A 23,437-nucleotide genomic window follows, 5' to 3' on the forward strand; every position below is an offset into this window, starting at 1 on the left:
TATTTGTTTAATTTAATTACTTTCTTCAATACTACTGCTAAATACACCTAGTGCATCTGAAAAATAAAGCACTATTTATTTAATTTGAATATTAATTTGTGTAATGTTTATCTTGTCTTATTTTTTTAATAACAAAGAAAATAATGACAAAGATTCTTTTACCTAAGGCTTTGTTTTTAACATAAGGACATTAGTTTGGCTGTAATGAACAGCCACTTGCAAAATATTAAAACCAACTTGAAAAAGAATCGTGATAAAAAATCGTGATCGTGATTTTCCTAAAAAAATCGTGATATGATATTTTTTCCATATCGCCCACCCCTAAATTAAACCATTGTGAAAAATTGAGCACCATTACGAGATGGTCCTCACAGCAGATCATGAAATCCACGGGGAGAAGTCGGATCCAGATCCAACTCCTCCCACCTTACATATACCTAAACCTACCCAGCTCCACCCCCTGATCTCTAAACCCACCCCTAAACCTACCCAGCTCCACCCCCTGATCTCTAAACCCACCCCTAAACCTACCCAGCTCCACCCCTGATCCCTAAACCCACTCCTAAACCTACCCAACTCCACCCCTCAGATCTGGATCCGACTCCGCCCCCTGGATCTCGTGTACTGCAATGAGGTGCTACTGAATAATACGCCTAATTCATAAACAAGTTTTTCAATGTCTTTCCAGAAAATATTGGTGGATAGAGAGGATTGAGTAATGCAAAATAGACTTGAACTGCCAGTGCCAGCATGACCAAATTTCATATTCTACGCTCAGTGACTCAAGAAGCAGTTTACTCTCAAAAACGGTTTTAAATTTAATCTACTGTTTTTACAGATGGCAAGTATACTTATTGCATGTCCGTAGCGTCCTCTCCAAGAAAAGAATGCTCTCGAGATGCTGAGGGGGGCGTCCATAATGACAGCATTCACACTACTGTGATCAATTATTCCAATTTAGAGCATTGGCGTCTAAAGAGTCTTTGTCCGCAGCGTTTCCAGTGTCTTTGATCTCCAGTGCGGCTCTACACTGCCACCCGTCAAGTGGCCTAATCAGAGCCTGAGCCCAATTTACATCTCTGAGCAGTGCTTCAAAAAGAGAAGAGCTTCACAAAGAGCACTCCTAGAGAGCCATGTTCAAACCCTCAACGGGGGGCTGACGGCATTGTGTCAGATGGGTTTTGCAGTTCCCTTCATTCCGTCTGGCAAGACGAGAAGGGTAGTAAACGAAGATACACCAACGCCAATTATGGTCAAGAATTACTGAAGAAAAAAGCACTAAGACTTTGTCAAATGAACTGCTGCTTTACAAGGAAATTTAAAGGAAAATGTGGTGTAACACCAAGAGGTGGTTGAATTAACAGCAACCAGAAGCTTCCATAAGAACCAATGAGGTTCTTTCTCGTGTTACGCATCACGTTTGAGTTTCCATAAGAACCAAGGAGGTTCAGTCTCATGTTACGCATCACATTTGAGCTTCCATAAGAACCAATGAGGTTCAGTCTCATGTTACGCATCACGTTTGAGCTTCCATAAGAACCAATGAGGTTCTTTCTTGTGTTACGCATCACGTTTGAGTTTCCATAAGAACCAAGGAGGTTCAGTCTCATGTTACGCATCACATTTGAGCTTCCATAAGAACCAATGAGGTTCAGTCTCATGTTACGCATCACGTTTGAGCTTCCATAAGAACCAATGAGGTTCTTTCTTGTGTTACGCATCACGTTTGAGTTTCCATAAGAACCAAGGAGGTTCAGTCTCATGTTACGCATCACGTTTGAGCTTCCATAAGAACCAATGAGGTTCAGTCTCATGTTACGCATCACGTTTGAGCTTCCATAAGAACCAATGAGGTTCAGTCTCATGTTACGCATCACATTTGAGCTTCCATAAGAACCAATGAGGTTCAGTCTCATGTTACGCATCACGTTTGAGCTTCCATAAGAACCAATGAGGTTCTTTCTCGTGTTACGCATCACGTTTGAGCTTCCATAAGAACCAATGAGGTTCAGTCTCATGTTACGCATCACGTTTGAGCTTCCATAAGAACCAATGAGGTTCTTTCTCGTGTTACGCATCACATTTGAGCTTCCATAAGAACCAATGAGGTTCAGTCTCATGTTACGCATCACGTTTGAGCTTCCATAAGAACCAATGAGGTTCTTTCTTGTGTTACGCATCACGTTTGAGTTTCCATAAGAACCAAGGAGGTTCAGTCTCATGTTACGCATCACATTTGAGCTTCCATAAGAACCAATGAGGTTCAGTCTCATGTTACGCATCACGTTTGAGCTTCCATAAGAACCAATGAGGTTCTTTCTTGTGTTACGCATCACGTTTGAGTTTCCATAAGAACCAAGGAGGTTCAGTCTCATGTTACGCATCACATTTGAGCTTCCATAAGAACCAATGAGGTTCAGTCTCATGTTACGCATCACGTTTGAGCTTCCATAAGAACCAATGAGGTTCAGTCTCATGTTACGCATCACATTTGAGCTTCCATAAGAACCAATGAGGTTCAGTCTCATGTTACGCATCACGTTTGAGCTTCCATAAGAACCAATGAGGTTCTTTCTCGTGTTACGCATCACGTTTGAGCTTCCATAAGAACCAATGAGGTTCTTTCTCGTGTTACGCATCACGTTTGAGCTTCCATAAGAACCAATGAGGTTCAGTCTCATGTTACGCATCACGTTTGAGCTTCCATAAGAACCAATGAGGTTCAGTCTCATGTTACGCATCACGTTTGAGCTTCCATAAGAACCAATGAGGTTCAGTCTCATGTTACGCATCACATTTGAGCTTCCATAAGAACCAATGAGGTTCAGTCTCATGTTACGCATCACGTTTGAGCTTCCATAAGAACCAATGAGGTTCTTTCTCGTGTTACGCATCACGTTTGAGCTTCCATAAGAACCAATGAGGTTCTTTCTTGTGTTACGCATCACGTTTGAGTTTCCATAAGAACCAAGGAGGTTCAGTCTCATGTTACGCATCACGTTTGAGCTTCCATAAGAACCAATGAGGTTCTTTCTTGTGTTACGCATCACGTTTGAGGTTCCATAAGAACCAATGAGGTTCAATCTCGTGTTAAGCATCACGTTTGAGTTTCCAAAAGAACCAATGAGGTTCAATCTCATGATGCGCATCATGTTTGAGCTTCCAAAAGAACCAATGAGGTTCATTCACGTGTTAAGCATCACGTTTGAGCTTCCATAAGAACCAATGAGGTTCAATCTCATGTTACGCATCACGTTTGAGCTTCCATAAGACCAAATGAACGCATGCAACACGTCACGTTTGAGCATACTTTGCAATCACATGTGAAATGTGTGAGAAGTGAATTATGTTACAAAAGATTTCTATTTCAAATCAATGCCGTTCTTGTGAACTTCCTATTCATTAAAGAATCCTGAACAAAAAGCATCACCATTTCCACAAAAATATTAAGCGGCACGACTGTCACAATATTATTATTTTTCTGTTTTACATTATTTTTGATCAAATAAATTTAACCTGGGTGAGCGTAAGAAAATTCTTTCAAAATCCTTTCAAAATCTGACCAACCTTTCATCATCTTGAAGGATCGGTAGTCCATATACGACAAGTAAATCTTCTTTGTGTTAAGATAGAATTTTTAAATTCTTCTCGATTTTTCATGCTCTCAACTTCACTGCACAGATAATAATATGGGCTGCAGGAGGTTCCGTCTATTTTCTGAGCTTTGCAGGAATGAAAATTACCTGACAATGAGTGTGAGAGAAACTGGCAAACCAGCTGATCTATTCAGCCTATAATGACAGAAACAGCACAGTAGGTCGCTGGTAAATGGCTCCAAGCATTTTAGCCCCAACAGGCTGAGATCAATAAATGCACAACATCCCAAATAATACGCACGACCAAAGGAACTATTGTAGAGCCGTCATAAACAAGAGAAAACATCTTCTGTGAATGATCTCGGCACATCTCGAACACAACATGACAAAATCGACCCAATTCATCCGTCCTGAAAACATCTTTTCTGTTGGTGTAACAGGTTTTATGTTAAGGATGCCAATGGCCTGTGTCTTACGTATGACCGATCAATGCATTAATTTTTAATATGTCCATACATAAATTAGATTCGTGGCAACGATTTTCAGGAACTATCAACTTAAGCATTGCTCTTTTCATCACACAAAGCTATCGTATGGCTTCTGAGTCAAATAAATTATTTTTTCATAAAACATTAAGCGAAAAGCACAACATAGCCATAAAACTCTAGGTTTCTTCAAGTTTTAAAGGACCACTTGCAACACCAACATATGGTATATTTCAAGGCATGCTGAGACTTGAAGATCTGACATCATTCAATGAAAGAAACAGGAGACACTTTCAAGTTGGGCAAGGTTGATGTAAGACCTATGAGACGAGCTGAAATAGGAAACCTAGAAGCCAGACGTCTGTTTTCAAATGTGTGCAATGTGCACAAATCACAGAGGAGGTTTTTGGAGGACACAGTCTAATTCTGAAGTCAAGTGTGTGTGTGTGAATTTTGAAGATGTAAGCTGTCACCTGTTCTGCGAGGAGTCACCTTGGCGAGCTGTTTTTGCACTCTATGTGAAGGTAAAAGGAGAAGATGCCGTTTTATCACTGTCTGGGACCGTCACTGTTTGCTGGATGTCTCCCGACATGAAGTATCCGACTCTGACCTCTGCTCTTTCCAACCCCTCAGTCACACAAACACAACACAATGACTCACAACACTCCAAATGTAAACAGCACTGAACCCACTTGCCTTCAAGATTTTTAACAACAGATACACCAGCTTTTATCCCAAAACACTCTCCTCTCAGTGTGCCGTCAAGCTTTATGTGAAATTACAAGTGTGTGGTTCTAGATGATCATTACAACAACAAAAAACAGCTTATCTGACCACATCAAATTTCACTGGATTGTACATTCAGCAACAGTGGCTGTTTGGCTGAAATATTGGTTCCACTGATTATATTTGGGATTGGTAAAAATGTTATGTTTTTGAAAACCAAGCTGCATTTATTGAATCAAAAATACAGCAACAATAATAACATTAAAATATAATAAACAAAAAACAAATATAAAACATTTAAAATAACTTGTATTTGAATATATTTTCAGCATCATTACTCAAGTCTTCAGTGTCACATGATCCTTCAGAAATCATTCTAATATGCTGATTTCATGTTGAAAACAGTTCTGCTTCACATTTTTTTTGTGGAAAACATGATTCATTGTTTTCAGAATTCATTGATGAATAGAAAGTAAAAAAATATATATCTTTTCTAAGATTATGATCGATCATCTTTACTGGCACCTTTGATCAATTGAATGTGACCTTCCTAATTAAAAGTACTCATTTCTTTTTTTTTAATATTCATGTAAACTGAAGAGTAGAAATTATTATTAATATGAATACGTTTTTGAACCATTATTCCAACCCAACAGCCACTGAGAGATGATTTTGATAAAAAACATTTACATATAATTCTATATTTCCCAACCCTTGTCTGTTGTTAAAAGAAGTGTCTCTAAAACCTTGCAAATTCCACTTCCTCAGGGATTTCCAAAACATAGAAATGTCTCAAAAAAGGACCTGCATAAAAGAGTCCAGAATATCCCCTCAAAATGCGTGTCTACAACAGTAGCTTCCAGCACATGAACCCTCCTTATAGTCACTTGCCCTCATTCTGTGGCACAACTCCATTAGTAATGTGATGTAACTGCTGCCGCTGGGCATCCATTCAAAAAAGCTAAACCCAAAGAAAGTGCTCGTCATTCTTGTCCTCAAAGCTTTTGTCTTTTGGAATTTCCTTGAGTTTTGAGATGGTCCTCAGTGCAGAACATGAAATCCACGGGGAGGAGTCAGATCCAGATCCAACTCCTCCCACCTTACATATAGCTAAACCTAGGGGTGGGCGATATGGAAAAAATATCATATCACGATTTTTTTAGGAAAATCACGATCACGATTTTTTATCACGATTCTTTTTCAAGTTGGTTTTAATATTTTGCAAGTGGCTGTAATGAAAAAAAAATAAGACAAGATAAACATTACAGAAATTAATATTCATATTAAATAAATAGTGCTTTATTTTTTCAGATGCAGTAGGTCCATTTAGCAGTAGCATTGAAGTAATTAAATGAACAAATATGAAATTAAAACACTACATAGACTTCACTGAATAAATCGATTCTTATTAAAGATATATTTAAGTTCTCAGTCAGTGAGTGATTTTCTCCTAGTGTTTTTGTTTTTGTTTTTTTAACACTAAAGGGATAGTTCCCTCAAAAATGAAAATTGTCTTAATTTACTCTCTCAAGATGTTTTAAACCCGAATAAGTTTCTTTCTTCTGTTGAAAATAAAAGTTATTTTGAATAATGTGGGTAACCGAACAGTTGCTGGTCCCTTATAGTTTTTTTTTATAGGTTCTCTCCTAAGTTAATGGGGACCAGCAACTGTTTGGTTACCCACATTAAAAAAAATGTCTTTTGTGTTCAGCAAAAGAAAGAAATTAATACAGGTTTGGAACAACATTAGAGTGAGTAAATAATGACGGATTTTTTTTTTTTTTTTTTTTTGTGAACTATCCCTTTAAGGACAAGCGGCAGTACTATTTATTCCTGTCACTTTTAGACCAGCACGCGACGTGTTTAATATAGACGCATATTACACCAGATATTCTCTCAAATGTTTGCTTTCACTTTAGACATAGCCTGTTTATGTAAACATTGTGTGTATTTAACAGTATTAGCATAATAAGACTCGAAAGATAACTTAGTCCAGTATTCAGGCGCTGTTTAACAGGCTTCTAGTGCCTGTGAGCGCCGTGGATATGCGGTCAGGAAAGCGCACGTTAGAACAGCGCATCAGCGCGTGAATTAAATGTTTAACCGGCAAGGCTTATGCAAATAATGAACTTTTGTGAATTGCAGTGTCCCGTACGTGTGATCATGTGTAGGCTACGTTGCGTTGTACAGTTGAGAGACGGAGGCGCCAGAACTGAACTGATAGAATGCACTGTAACACGATACTACGATATTTCTTCAAAAGCAGATCGTGGAGACATTTTAATCGTCCACGATTAAAAATCGTCATATCGCACACCCCTAGCTAAACCCACCCCTAAACCTACCCAGCTCCACCCCCTGATCCCTAAACCCACCCCTAAACCAACCCAGCTCCACCCCCTGATCCCTAAACCCACCCCTAAACCAACCCAGCTCCACCCCCTGATCCCTAAACCCACCCTAAACCAACCCAACTCCACCCCCTGGATCCCTAAACCCACCCCCTAATCCCTAAACCCACCCCTAAACCTACCCAGCTCCACCCCCTGATCCCTAAACCCACCCCTAATCCTACCCAGCTCCACCCCCTGATCCCTAAACCCACCCCTAAACCAACCCAGCTCCACCCCCTGATCCCTAAACCCACCCTAAACCAACCCAGCTCCACCCCCTAATCCCTAAACCCACCCCTAAACCTACCCAGCTCCACCCCCTGATCCCTAAACCCACCCCTAATCCTACCCAGCTCCACCCCCTGATCCCTAAACCCACCCTAAACCAACCCAGCTCCACCCCCTGATCCCTAAACCCACCCCTAAACCTACCCAGCTCCACCCCCTGATCCCTAAACCCACCCCTAAACCAACCCAGCTCCGCCCCCTGATCCCTAAACCCACCCTAAACCAACCCAGTTCCACCCCCTGGATCCCTAAACCCACCCCCTGATCCCTAAACCCACCCCTAAACCTACCCAACTCCACCCCTCAGATCTGGATCCGACTCCGCCTCCTGGATCTCGTGTTCTGCAATGAGGTGCTACTGTGAGTTTTGCCGACCTAGTACACTTGAAATGTTGAGGAAAGAGTTTAAGAAGCTCGGTTTACATAAACACAAGACCACAAAGTAGGGATGCAACGGTACACGGTAAAATCCCGGACCGTTCGGTCAGCCCTGCACGGGACAATCTAACCTCGTGTCCCGCGGGACTTCGGTTCTGCCAAGACTGCTATAGAGTTCGTGCTGATCCTTTTACCGTATTTTCCGCACTATAAAAGGCGCACTTAAAAGCCTTTAATCTTCTCAAAAGACGACTCGGGAGCGCCTTACTATATAGTTATGGATCAATTAGTTAACAACGCTCCGCATTATTAAATTCGCCCGCGAACTCGCGCTCGTGTCCAGCTTATGCCCGCTTTGTTTGTCACACGGCCATTCAACCACGTATAAATCAGGTAATGTGTGTGTCGCTCACGAGCGCTCACTCTAACAGACACACGAACAGACCGGCGCTGCTCGCGCGTCATAGATGTTCATAAAGCGCTCCCCGTTCACACGGGTCGTCTCATTCAAAACAACCCACTGTTGTTAGCGAGCTGCCGCACATTGAATACTCATATGAGTCAGGCTGCGAATGTAAGTTACGTGCCCGCCCCAGCGCGCTCACGCTTACTAAATAAACGCCTCACCTCGGCTCCACGTAGCCTACTCTCTACATTCCCAGCGCAGATGCATAACGCAAACCCAGTCAAACGTTTGACTGCAGTATATTTTTGCACAAGAATCTCTCAAAAGTGGATGAGTAAATAACATTGCACTTTGTATCCTGAATGCAGTATTTTTTTTTTAATTATATTATTTTGCTCTGCTCTTTTTATTCAAACCACAAGCTAAGTTATGTTAAAGGTAAAAGTGCACTTTTTCTTTCACATTGATCACTTCATTTACCAGTTATCAAGGTTTGGATTTGGGATCCACTTGAATATTTTAAAGTTTCCTCGTTTACATTTTGTATTTCATAAGTGGTAGTTGAAGAGGTTCAGTACAGACTAGAGTGTTAATTTATTCCATACACATTGATGTTATTACTGTGACATTCTGTTTATGCTCATAAGAAAAATAAAACATATTTTTGGGATGAAATAGCAGTCTCTTTCTGCACAAAACATGTACCGAAACCGAACCGAGACCGTGGCCCAAAAACCGAGGTACGGACCGTACCGTGGGCTATCTGTACCGTTGCACCCCTACCACAAAGTACTTCCCGCTTGGAGACTGTGACATGACCTTGACTTCACAATTGTTTGGGGATTCAACACTTGAAGTCATGTCGTGGGAGGATTCTGGAGGGTAAAAACAAAACTCGACTCAGGGATATTCCTGGCAGCCAACTTTTTAAGTTAAACCCAACAGATAAGAGTCTGGAGTATGACCACCAGACATGTGTCATAATGGTGAGTTGCTCATAAAGAGCAGAGACATGAAGAGGAGGCGAGGTCAATGATTCTGACCAGCGCGGTTTCAAACATGTGACGCATATACTGAGTAAGGAGTGAAAGAGGCTATTAGGAAAAATGATTGAGAAAAGCATGTCTGAACCACAGCTCTGTTACAAAACCTAGTGAGATTCCCACCAAGGCGTCGTCATATCATATCATAGGTGTGGGTCTCAATTTGTAGACGAAAAATTACACTAATGTAAAATGCTTCATTCTGGAAAAACTGAGAAAATGTTCAATATCCAGATAAAGCACTCCCACAATGCACAGCAATGAGAGAGTAAACAAATACTCAAATCAGCTTCTAATGATAATTTGATTCAACATGGAGTGCCTTCAATGCATGATTGTATATGGTCAATTATTATGCAAGATATATAGTTAAAGCGTGTAAACGGAAATGCATTTTAAGTGCATCATCATATTTCGATGATTGTTTTTCTCCATTTCTACATTGCTAGTGCTGGAGTTGTCTTCATACTACTGTGAAACGTTTAAACCGATACCTGTACAGCCCAAGACAGGTGATTTTGAGTCAGTAAACAAGCCAGCATCATTTTCACATCCAGATTGTTTCAAACTGATGATGTTGATGTGCGTTTAGCAATATTGCGAAAACGCTGAACAAGGCAGAATGGCGCTGACGAGAAATTGCACTGTGTTTACAGGATATAACAGCATGAGATTATTGCTGTGGTCATATTATTTTCAGACCTGAGCGTATGAAGTCATTAGTGGGAGCTCAGTAAACACTGGTGTGTGGAAATCCCTATTTACACTGTACTAGTCAGGGCTTGAGTGCGTCTCATTTCTGATTTAACACTATAAGCCTGAGACCTAAATAATGTAGCATATGTGCTTTCTAGATTGCTTTCATTTATTTACATAGAGATATTTTTAAAGTTGAACATCATGTTATAAGTTACCTAGGGGGAATCAGTGTCAGGCTAAGTTCATCCAATTTTTTGATTACATCTAAAGTCATTCTCCCCTATTCCCCAGGCATGTTTTCCCAGTATACTCTCTCCGTAGGGTAAAGCCTGTTGAGGAGAGCGCCGCTGTCACACCTGTCCCCACGCTGTCAGCATCAGAGCACACAAGCTGCGCCACTAACAGGATATGACATACAGGACACAAACGCTCCAGCTCAGGGTGGCGTCGCGGCACTGAAGTGGGAGGATAGAGACTCGATGCAGAATTAGGCCACGGTGTAAGCAGCTACGCTAACTTTAAGAGATTAACGGTCTCATAATCTGTTTTATGACTAAATCTGATACTTCCAAACTCAAGCGAAATGTCCAGATTGGTCATAAATTCAGGCTCAAGGTTTACTAAGGCAGCAACTTACACATTCAATATCATACTGTAGTGAGTGAGCAACGGTAACCAGACTACATGTCATTTTACACATTGTAAATGAATTGTACATTGTATGAATCAGACAATAGCTAGATAACTTTGCCTCTCCTTGTACCCCTGCAAAAAAAATCAACAGATATCCTTTTAATAAACAGCACACCACAAATTCATTCCTAAATGACCACGATTCAGCCGTATATTAAACCTTTGACAAGTCCAAACACAGCAAATATTCAAATCCTCATTCACGCCGTCACTGAACCAGAGAGAGCATTTGTCATGTATAAGTATGAAACTGCTTCACACACAATCAATTCAACAACACACAGGGTTCCCACACATTGGTTAACTTCAAATATCAAATTCAAGGACTTTCCATGTCCAATGCTCTCAAATTCAATGTGGGGAATGCAAACAATGGGTTAGCATTGTAGTAGTTTGGTGCGCGCGTGAACGTACGACACAATGTACCTCACGCAGGAAACACAACGTAACGTGTAAATGCGCGTAATTAACGTAAATCAAGAAAGATTGTATGCATCGACCACAAAGTATTTAGCGAAATAAGTTCTAGGGCTGTGAAACGATTAATCGCGATTAATCGCATCCAAAATAAAAGTTTGTGTTTCCATAATATATGTGTGTGTTGTGTGTATAATTATTTTGTATATATAAATACACACATATGCATGTGTGTTATTAATATATAAAATATGTATATTTATGTATAATATTAATTTTGTATAAATATGTATAAAGTATATACATACTGTATACATGCATGCATGTGTTTATATATACAAAATAATTATACACACACGTATATTATGTAAACATCACAAAAATATCGCGATTAATCGTTTGACAGCCCTATGATCTAGCACTTTTATGCAGTGCTTGTAGGGATGGGCAACGATTAATCACGATTAATCACATCCAAAATAAAAGTCTGTGTTTACATAATATATGTGTGTGTAGTGTGTATAATTAATTTGTATATATAAATACCCACACATGTATGTGTGTATTTAAGGAAAAATGTGTTATTAATATTTTTATATAATATTAATTATGTATAAATATATATAAAGTATATACATGCAAATATTTCATATATACATGCATGTGTGCGTATTTATATATACAAATTAATTATACACACTACACAAACATATATTATGTAAACATAAACTTTTATTTTGGATGCGATTAATCGCAATTAATCGTTGCCCATCCCTACTTGTAATCTAACCTAAGGTCTATGGGCCACAAAAAAAAAAAACACTGTGATTGCGAACAGCACTCATACACACTGCCGCATATCTAATGGATTGTAAAATCTGTTTTTGTACTAATCATTTTGTTGATCCAGGTATTTTACCAGAACATCCACTGAGTGACTAAATAGCCAAGTATCAACATACATTAACTACAGAATCATACAGTACTAAGTAATTTTCAGAATCCAACACGCTTTCATTTACCACCAATGGACCTGACAGAATACAAATGGATTGGTTACAGTGGGAGAACTCTTTAATGAAGTATAATTGAATGGTCTTTTGTTTAGAGCTGTACTTATCTGATTCTCACTGCAGGGTTCCTCGACAAGTGATCTACCTGCAGGCTCTTATTCCTAACCTGGTCGTCTTGCTAACCGTCAAACAGCATTTTATCTTGGATGCCTGTTTACTTCATTTAATGGCAAGCTTTTGATACAATAGCAATAGAACAAGAGAGCTGAGATGATATATGGCAAGGCCTAAAAACACATGAGCATAAGGGACAATGCAGCATCCATGGAAACCACATAATTAAACATTGATAAGTGTTTTTTTTCCCCAATGCAGAGGTGAGTATAGCTAATGGACGTATAGCAGAAGAGTTACATAATGCACTATAGCAGGTGGTTACATTAGAGAACATCTGCAATTGACCTGAATAAGCTAAATGATACTAAATGAAACAACGGCATGCTAATGATGATATAACTAGATGGCACAAAACATGCAGCACCTAGATCACTTATGCACTCAACAAATGTATATTTAATGTCACATAATAACAGTGTTGACGAAGCACTGAGATAATGGTGGGCTGGAAGAGCATGCCTAAACTGTGTCATGAGCATGCTAAAGATGTATATTATATAATTTACACCAAAAAAAAAGCCATGATACGTTTGGAAGTACCTTGCCTGGAGTACCATGGATTTTCTTCACCATTATAAGGCACTTTTATTCCATACTGCTAGCATGGTATATCCTAAACACCATGGTAGCTACTCCAATGTGCTTCGATGATTACCACGGAATGTATGTGCATGTGCGCACATGTCTTATCACTGATCATACAAAATGCCAAGATCTGCCAAATCTTGTATGGAGAGCAAAAGTGCTTTGAGGTATTCTATAGTATTTTCGCGGTACATGTCCACAGTCTTTTGTAAATAATATTGTCTCAAATGAAAAACAGCAGCAGTGCATTTAAACGGATGCTGGTGTGTTTGCATCCATCACCAATCGAATCGAACACATCATATCCGCAATATCACACTAAATGTATTGATCTCCTCCAAACGAGTAGCAAAGTGCTGGCATGTTGTTTTTAAGGAAGCATGTGACAAATAGAACTGGAAAACGAAATCTTTCGCGGGAGCCTTCTGAATACACACACACACACACACGACGTGCCATGACTTACCGAGCAGGAGCAGTTTCACCTCCCTCGCCGCCTTCTCTCCATCCTCCCGCAGGTTTTTGTCGATCATCTTTGATCTCTCGGCGGCCGCCTTGTCTTCAGCGCTCACCGTGCAGCCCATGATCGAACCGTGCGCGCGTTAAACTTCAGAGAACGGGTCAGATCAGTTCGGTCCGTACCGCTCAAGAACTGTCAACGCCGCGTGGATTGGCAGATGTGATTTAAAGGTGCAAAGTGTCACAATTAAATGGTTTGATTCCGAAAATGCTCGTCCTGTGACTCTCCATCAATCAGGAGGGTTCGAATATGTTCAGACGAGATTAAAAAGTTAAAAAGCTTTCTACCAAATCAATCAATCAATCTTCCTTTAGCGTCTCCTTTCAGATCAGAGAGCAGCAGCCGCGGTGTCGGCGCGTTCATCAACCGCTCACGGTTCTGGAACTCAAAATCATGCGCGTGCACTGAGTCAGGTGCCTTTCTTTACACGCGAAAATATAAACAACTCTTGAGAAAAAATTTGCCTCCAAACTGCTCTGGAATTTTTCTCCCGGTTTTTATTTAAAATTCAAACGTTCTGCATTTCGAACCTGGCGCAGGGAAATTCGAAATATTTCACAATTCAAATTTAGAACGTTACGGCGTTCCACTCGCGCTGATTTCTTCTGAGGAATAAACAGAGCGTAAGAATGTGAAAAAAGCCCAAGCGTGCAGCACCCACCCACTGATGAACAACTGCCCGTGAATTGTGGGAAATGCAGTAGTTTTCTGCTGCTGATTCAATCAAGAGCGAATCGGTGTGCTCATATGATTCAATGAACTACCGGTGGTTAAAAATGATTCATTGATTCTTTGAAATTATCACTCAACAAACATTATTAATTAACACACTGACGTATAAACATAAACAAGACTCATACATCACAAGAAACATTTCACTGAAAAGATACAAAAATCTAGTTAGCGAAATCAATTCAGTCTTAACTGTTGGTTTACGAATAATAATAACATTATCATAGGCTATACTCTTTCCATAATTAAAAAAATATACTTTCATAACACAAATAAAAAAGTAACCTGGGTAGGCTAATACACTTAGCATAGCCCTTAATTTGCCACTTTGTTTACAACTGCACTACACTAAATAAAGAAGATTTATTGAAATTGTATATTAAAATCTTTTATATTTTGTAAGGAAATGGCAAATAGCCTAAACTTGAATCAATTCAGTGACATTTTATTCAGTAAAATAGCCTAAATTTAACACAGGTTAACTTCACTCACCTCAATCGCTGTGCGAATCAGTTCGAATGAAATGTTCAAAAAGAATCGACTCAGAAGAACGACTCGTTCGCGAATTGTATGAATCATGAATTGAAAGCACGGAGAAATCTATTAAAATATTCAACAATAAGCACACCATGTTATGCAGATAAATAATAGACCTGGTTAAGAATAATAGGATACATGTAAATTCACTGAATGCAAGTTTAGGTTATTATATCTGACAAATTTTGTCATTTAGATCTGCAAACATCGCCCTCAAGTGTTAGAAAAACTAATCACTGTAAAAGCTAGTCACGGAAATATAGAATCTAGTTTGGATGTATTGACCCATAAGAAAGTCATAATGTTATTTTTGGCAGGGTAGTAAATACAAAACTCACATACAGGTTTAAAAACAGCTTTTTTTATTGTAAATTGGTTCTGCTATTTACACTATACAAGCTAAATATGCATCACAACAGCGGTTCACGTTTATATACAATATACGAATGAACTAAACAATCTTGAACCCAACTGTATCGATTAAATAAGTGTAGTGTGCTTTGAAAAACAAACTGTGGTTTGTGTTTTCCAGATGATCTGTCTGTACCAGATTAAATAGAACAAATATTAGCAAATATTAGCAATTCTTGTTTGAATATATGCTACTCTGATATAAACTGTGCAGCACTGAGACAAAATAACATTTACGGAATTTCAGTCGTTATAAGTTTTGCATTACATACGATATGAATCACAATATTCACCCTTGAATTTATCTTCAATCTACTGCTACTTTGGTAGAAGCAAATATATACCAAGCAAAGTTATAACTTAACTAAAAGAGTATTTCAAATAGAGTTGAGTATAATAATAAAATTACAAATCTTATTATTAATAAAATAGTAAAATATAACAATTCATTGTAACCAGGATAAAAAAGTTAAAGTATTTAACCAGTGGCAAAATAAAAAATAGGTAGTATCTAAAGGGCATTTAAGGTAGCTGGTTGTATTCTGAGGCACTTTTTCTTTTTATAAAACTTCAAAAATAAGAATCAAATGATCAGATTAAGGAAAATAAAGCAAGAGTTGCATAACAAACATCCTTGCCATAGTAGCCCTCAAACCGTATTCACTTTATAGCCCTCCTGTAATTGTGGACAAATGTGGTCACATAGGACTCAGGTGTGATCCTAATTTTTATTTATTATAAATGTTATATCACTGTCTTCGATTAAGTTTTGTCTATCCATTTATGGTGTTTTTTTTTTATTTTGGGGGAATTTTGAATTTATTTACTTCAAAAAGTACAATTTTTTTAACTACATTAAAATATCATTCCAATAAGTTCTTAGAGCTAAAACCTAAAGATGAAGTGACTTTGCTGTCACCTGGTGTCTTATTTTGGGTTATTTTAGAAAGCTCTAAATTACATTTTTTCCCATTCATTTCTATGGGTGCCCATTTTTGACCCAAATACAAGATTTTTTTTTTCTCGCCCGCTTAACATTGTAGAATTGAGTCAAAAAAAAAAAAATTGTGTGTGTTCGGGAGGCAAACTTAGAAAAAGTAGCCAAGTCTTGTACCGATCAGATCAAGGGAAGTATTTAAAAAAAAAAAAAAAAATCAAAACTATTTTGCCCACATTTGTCCAGTATACCGTTTTAGGGTTAAATGGTGACAATTGGGGACCACTGGCATTGTACTTAAATCTCCAGCATTAAGTTCACTTTGTGTCACATAGTCAATGCCATGTCAATTCATATGAAGTCTGTTTCTCATCGAATAATTTCTGTCATTAATGTGGTGATACTCACATCTGTTGCAGAATAGCTCATGTTTGCTCATGGTTTACCAATATCTGCCACTACCAACCCAGCTAGTCATCAGTCAGCACATCATATTAGCACAACTTACTGTACACCAGGATTGCACAGCCCAGTATTTTGGCAGAATGTGAACGCATTACAGTTTTGAAAGCACCGAATAAGATCGAGAGATTTCAAACACAGAATAATGATACGGTTTCCTTCAAACTAACAAAAAATACCGATGTCTTTCACGTTTCAACATTTCAGCTGGTTCATCATCTACTGCTAATACCGAAAGCAGGGTCCATAAATACTCAGATTACAAGAAAATTAACTGTAAAACAAGGTAAACACAGATAAAACATTTACAACCCTTTTCATATTTCTTCCAAAGCAGCTTCCAAACGAAATCACTTAATGTGATCGTTTGAATTCTAATACAGGGGATATTACGTCTGCTTCAAGTAAAAAAAAAATAGTTTTGTGTATGTATAGCTACTGTATGAAGTCCTTATCTAGCTTTTGCGTAAATGGCCTTGAGGATCCCATTAAGATCTTCAACGCGATACACACAAAAACGATAAAGGACACGGTTAATGTACACGTTAATACTAGAACACACTAATACTCATCCAGTGAACTGCAAAATATATTCGATACATTTAAATAAATACATTTCTCACTGTTTAAATCTCCATGTGATCAAGGCAAGCCTTGCTTTCTATGGCTACTGTGCATACTTTAGGAAAACAGAAAATATACATTATGATAGTTTGATTATGGAAATCCTTTGCTTTGGCACACTGAAATAGGTGGTGATGTGACTCGTTGATTGTCCAAAGCCCGCTGGAGAGTAAACCATCTACCGACCCATCTAGCTAGCGTAACTTCTTCAATCTACTTGTTCTATGGGCGAAGTAATACACAGATTACAATCTGATATATGACACTATTGTACAAAGCATTTGCTGTCACTTCAAAGAAATCTAGAAGGATGCGATTCTGTGTTTCTACAGTACAGTCCTGTCAAGTATAAGGGATCGGGATTGATAAAACAGAGCGAATTATGAGTCCTAACAGCATATTTCATATTCCTAAGTGAGGATGTAGTACGAAAACTTGAATAAATAATTGAAATGGTCAGCATGTTTGACCTTAAAACATATATAACATCAGTCTGAATTTATCAAAAGTGTTTAAAAATAAAGCCATTTTTCCCCATTGTCTGATGGCAGGTTATCTGTGGAAAATGGGATGTTGTTTCGGGTCCCTCACACCTTTCCCTTCCTACAGTGGGACGGTGTATTCTCTGCGTCATAACAGGCAGAAAAATACAGATAAAAATAAATCAGATCATCTTCCAGTATGTTACATCACTAACTACACGTACGGCACGCACTCGCATACATACAAAGCCATGTACAAACACACGTTCATCAGAGTTTGTCTTCTAGTGGCCACCCAGAGCACTGCCGCTGCCTGTTGTCCAATCAATGATGATGAAGCTCAAGCTCATTATCATAAACAACACGCCCAGTCCAGCGAAACAGGCAGCCTGAGAAAAGGAGAAAAAACGTCGTTCAGTCATTAACCAAATCAAATGTATTTTATAAACTGGCTTTGTGAACCGATTTAAAAATGAATCAGTTGAACAAGTTAAGAGAGTATTTTAGAAATAAAAAAACAAATCTTTTTCATTCAAACGAACGAAATGAGTAAGTTGACTCTGGAAAAGATTTGTTCATTTCGATAAATGAGAGTCACGAACTCCCATCACAGAATAGAGCAAGGCGACCATTTGAGCTTATAAAATTTAAACTTTATTTTTTTTTAATTAGCGATCGTTTCGCTTGATAAGACCTTTATTCATCGTCTGGAATCGTTTAAAGCCCTTTGAACAGTTTGCAGTTTGCACTGAAACTCTCATTTGGACCTTGAACCGTTTGGTTCCCATTGAAGTCCATTATATGGAGAAAAATCCTGGAATGTTTTCATCAAAAACCTTCATTTCTTTTCGACTGAAGAAAGAATGACATGGATATCTTGGATGACATGGGGGTGAGTAAATTATCAGCAAAAGTTTTTTTTAAAGTGACGTTAGCCTAACATTAGAAAAAATTAACGTTAGCTTCTAGCTGTGTTAGCTTAGCGTCATTAACGTATCTGTAAATAACAAATGTTAACAATGTTGTGCTGAATGATTCATGTAAATACTGTGGTGATGGCAACGATATCCGGTTCATCGCGTTTACACGGTGACCTGTACATTTTTGCCTGGAGCTGAAGCTTTTCATCGACCTTTTCAACAATACAATTATTAATAAAACCCTCCAATGCATAGTTAAGGTTCTTTAGGTGACATCGAGATGATATTTAATCTTTCCGTCTCCAAAAATCGCCAATTGCCTCCTGTGAAATGTCTCCTAATGTGACGGCTGCCATAGCGCCTGTCCCCGAATGTTGACTTTGTGTCCGAGTGAGTGCAGGGGGCGTGGCTTAGCCATAGGTCAATTGCATCCACAAACACCAGGCATCCGAACGCAAAATAACGTGTCGCGTTTCATCTAACGCGCGAATCATTTTGGCTTCTACTTCCGTTATTGTAAAAGATATTTAATTTCCCATGAAGTGATGATTTTGGGATCATGGAAACGGTGCTTATTCGCAAATGTTTTAGGCAATAATCTAAGTTTATTGTTTTCATAAATTCATAGCTTTGGATGGAAACGTAGCTAGAGTCTAAGTGCTATAAACCTTGGATAAATGTGTTGCAAACACCTAGCGATGCATAAACAGTTTTCGAAATGTTCTCCTCTCTCCTACTGGGTAGCCATAAATCATAATCATAACATAAATCATAATGTAAGCATAACTTACAAAGATTTTGGGGGTAGATCGCATTGGCTCCTTATCCTTCGGAACAATACGGATGTAGAAGACAGCAGGAAAGATGAAGATAAGGCATGGAGCGGATGTTGCACCTGGAGAAGAGGACATGTATATTAGCTAATCAACTGAATCCAATCAAATCTGACACTGACGACAATTAAACATGATGACAATTACAATTCCAGCGACGTTGTCTTTGCTGATGAAAATGAGAATGTTGCACAAACATCATTTGAGTCATTTTATGAGCATCTGACAGGAAAAATCTTTCAAATTACTCACATTTAACATTTTCAAAGGACGTAAAACATATTAGACGATATTGAAAGATTATGCCTAAACATGTTTTTTAGCCTTTCGATGAGATTATTTTGCACCGTCAAACATTTTTACAATTTAAAAAAATACCAAATGAATTTTTGTTTAGAAACCTGGACAAAAAAAAAGAGTTTAATATCATTGATCTGTTTTGTTTTCCTCTTCATTATGGCTGAACGGAACCTTGACACTCACCTTTTTCTAATAATATGAGATAAACACAAAAAATATTGATTTAACGGCACAACATTATCTGTTCAAACAAGCATTGGAGACATTTGAAGCTGTACTCAAGGCCAGAGACAGTGTCAGTGTCCCTTAACCATACTGAGAAAGCAAGACAAACAAGTGAGTCTCTGCTTTGGCATTTCAGACACATGTTTGAACACAGAAAGAGAGCACTTTTGACCCGTCTGGATTTTGAGCTCTTGAGCCAGCGAGGATTGAAGGACTCACCAATGATGCCGAAGATGCCCAGGATGTTTGGGGCAAAGATGACCAGCATGTTGATGAAAGTCAGGAGAATGACGGCTATGGCGATGTGTCGGATCCAGTTGAAGGTCTTATTAGGAAACACCATCTCTTGAATGGCTCTCCGTACCTTAGAGAAGAAGTAACAGATCATTTTCATTTCATTTTTAATGACTGAACTGACTTTAAAGGAGTAGTTCACTTTTAAAACAACTTTTGCTGATAATTGACTCACCCCCATGTCATCCAAGATGTCCATGTCTTTCTTTCTTCAATTGAAAAGAAATTAAGGTTTTTGATGAAAACATTCCAGGACTTTTCTCCATATAATGGACTTCAATGGGAACCAAACGGTTCAAGGTCCAAAAGACAGTTTCAGTGCAAACTGTTCAAAGGGCTTAAAAGATACCAGACGATGAATAAGGGTCTTATCAAGCTAAACGATCGCTCATTTAATAAATAAATAACAAAGTTTCAGTTGTATAAGCTCAAATGCTCGCCTTGCTCTGTTCTGTGATGAGCTTTTGAGACTCTCCTGTTCGAACTCGTTCATCAAAATGAATGAATCTTTTTCCAAGTCAATTCGTTCTTTTTAGTTCGTTCAATGAACCAAGTGACTTGAGAAAAGATTCGTTCATTTTGATGAATGAGTTCAAACAGGAGAGTCACGAACGCGGATCACAGAACAGAGCAAGATGACCATTTGAGCTTATAAAACTTAAACTTTGTTATTTATTTATTAAATGAGTGATCGTTTCTCTTGATAAGACCCTTATTCATCGCCTGGAATCGTTTAAAGCCCTTTGAACAGTTTGCAGTTTGTACTGAAAGTGTCTTTTTGGACTTTGAACCGTTTGGTTCCCATTGAAGTCCATTATATGGAGAAAAATGCTGGAATGCTTTTTTTGAAAATGCTTTTCATCAAAAACCTTAATTTCTTTTCGACTGAAGAAAGAAAGACATGGATATCTTGGATGACATGGGCGTGAGTAAATTATCAACAAAAGTTTTTTCAAAAGTAAACTACTCCTTTAAGCAACATTTGATCACATGTACACTTATATTCTGAACAGCAAGATGAATCTCTCTATTATTTCCAATATGTCTCTTTAGAGTGGGCAGCATGAGTCATTTTATATAACAATAATGGTATATGTCACAAAATAGTTATTTTTTTGCTGTTTTATTCAACCCAAAATGGTTCATACATAACGTCAGTGGTTCTCAACATTTTTGACTACTTTCTTTATTTATAGAAACTAGGTGTGGCATTATATTAAAATAAATAAAATATTTATATATAATTCAAATTGAAATAATTGAATTTCATAATTCCAGTAGTTTCAAGCCATTTGTGATTACATGAGATTTTGAAAGATTACAAGTTTGTTGTTTTTTTCACAAATAGCTGTTTCTCAGCAATTTTTACCTTATCAAATATTTCAAAGCTTGACTTAATTAGAATAACTACTAATCTCCATATTTTTTTATTAATGGCTCTTAAATAAAAATTCCCCATGGTTCTTAAATAAAAAATGACAAGTGGGAACAAGTTGAATTAATAAATATGTGTGTTTATATCTTGATTTTTAGCTGCTTTCTCTTAAAACTTATTAGTCAGGTCCTGAAAACCCTAGTGTGTCCTGACCCCTGAACCCCTCTTTGAGAACCACTGTATTACATTTTATGCTTTTGGCAAAAGCTTTTATCCAAATCGATAGACATTTACATTTTATCAGTACTTGCATTCCCTGGGAATCGAACCCATGACCTTGCCGTTGCTAGCGCGATGCTCTACTGTTTGAGCTACAGGAATGCATAACCTTGCAGTATTGATTTTGACAATCAAGTAAATGAAATGCTTCACAACCAAAAGGAAGTTCTTGGTTGAATGGGCATTAGTGGCACATCACAAAGGTTCAAAATGAACTTCGCTCTTGTTTTAATCAAAGAATTGCCCACCTGCATTACAGTTTACAGAGCAGGCTAGGGTTTTAGCTATTCACACGTTGGATATATTGTGGTAAAAACAGTATAGCACGATCTCTATATAAGATATGAAGACGTGAAACTCACTGGGAACAGAACGATGGGCACGGTCAGGGTGACGGCGGTCAGCACAGCCAAACGCACACAGAGGATGAGAGTGTCGTAGGGGTCGATCCTGCTGTAGGTGTGCAGAAGCTCAGGCTCAACGTTAGCTAAGGAAAAATAAAGGAAACTGTCAACTTAGTTTGCAGGTTTCACATTTACATTACATCTGATCTGATTAGAATATTTCAGAGCGATCTCATCTGAATGTTCAAACATTGAGTTAATAATCATGTTTATATTACACAGAACCTTAAAAGCAAGTTTTTCTTAAAGGGATAGTTCACTTTGAAATTAATTTTTTGGTATGTTTTATCTTACCTCAAGGGCATCCAAGATGTAGGTGTCTTTGTTTCCACAGTATTTTCAATTTTGATATTTTTAGGTCAAACCGTTCTTGTCTGTCAGTCATATAATGGAGGCCTATGGTCACCACCTCAAAGAGCATGCACAGAGAAGTCCAAATTAAACATGATTTAATGACTCGTAAATGTAAGTACACATTGATGGCCTAAGACACGAAACGAGTGGTTTGTGTGAGAAAACGAACACTATTTATATCATTTTTACCTCTTATAACCACAGCCAACAAAGCGCTCGCGCCTTCAGATCACTTGGACATGACTGTGGTTACAAGAGGTAAAAACGATATATCTGTTCGTTTTCTCACACAAACCGTTCGTTTCGTGTCTTAGACCATCAATGTGTACTTACATGAGTCATTAAATCATGTTTAATCTGGACTTCTCTGTGCATGCTCTTTGAGGTGGTGACCATAGACCTGCATTATATGACTGACAGACAAGAACGGTTTGACCTAAAAATATTGAAACTACTGCGGAAACAAAGACACCTACATCTTGGATGCCCATTAGTTAAGCTAAAACATACCAAAAATTAATTTCAAAGTGAACTATCCCTTTTACAGCCGCTGTTTTTGTTGTTTTAGGCTCATTTAGGAACTATGCAAATGAGATAATGATCTGTGTTGCACAACCTAACAGAAACACAGCCTGTTTTTAATTTAACATGATGCATTCATACAATTCAGTGCATGGACCAAATACAAGTACTGCCAAAGCACTATTAATGTAAAAGTGTTAAACTTACTGTAAAATGTTAGGTACCCAAAGAGAGCAGCTAGGAAGTACATAGTGTACATGATCAGGATGGAAATGTTGGAAACGTGCTGCATCTTCTTCTGAGTTGGGCTGCAGGGAGAAAAGGATG

The 23,437-nt window shown here is 38.2% G+C and overlaps 2 protein-coding genes across 2 annotated transcripts in view; both read right to left on the bottom strand.

Moving 5' to 3' along the window:
• gnai2b (guanine nucleotide binding protein (G protein), alpha inhibiting activity polypeptide 2b) overlaps positions 1–14,081 on the bottom strand; it is a 51,927-nt gene extending 37,846 nt beyond the window's left edge. The window contains exon 1 of the mRNA XM_039693239.2: positions 13,366–14,081. Coding sequence (XP_039549173.1) covers positions 13,366–13,483 — 118 coding nt within the window. The 5' untranslated portion in view covers positions 13,484–14,081. The remainder of the gene's footprint in view (positions 1–13,365) is intronic.
• Positions 14,082–15,029: 948 nt separating this feature from the next.
• Positions 15,030–23,437, bottom strand: part of slc38a3b (solute carrier family 38 member 3b) — a 57,946-nt gene continuing 49,538 nt past the window's right edge. Inside the window, exons 13-17 of the mRNA XM_089134475.1 lie at positions 23,318–23,418; positions 22,193–22,317; positions 20,102–20,246; positions 19,316–19,419; positions 15,030–17,993 (exon numbers count right to left, since the gene is read on the bottom strand). Of these exons, the coding sequence (XP_088990601.1) occupies positions 17,889–17,993; positions 19,316–19,419; positions 20,102–20,246; positions 22,193–22,317; positions 23,318–23,418 (580 nt within the window). The 3' untranslated portion in view covers positions 15,030–17,888. The remainder of the gene's footprint in view (positions 17,994–19,315; positions 19,420–20,101; positions 20,247–22,192; positions 22,318–23,317; positions 23,419–23,437) is intronic.

Source organism: Pimephales promelas, chromosome 8 (genome assembly GCF_988280905.1).
Source record: "Pimephales promelas chromosome 8, fPimPro1.hap1.1, whole genome shotgun sequence".
NCBI classification, from domain to species: domain Eukaryota; kingdom Metazoa; phylum Chordata; class Actinopteri; order Cypriniformes; family Leuciscidae; genus Pimephales; species Pimephales promelas.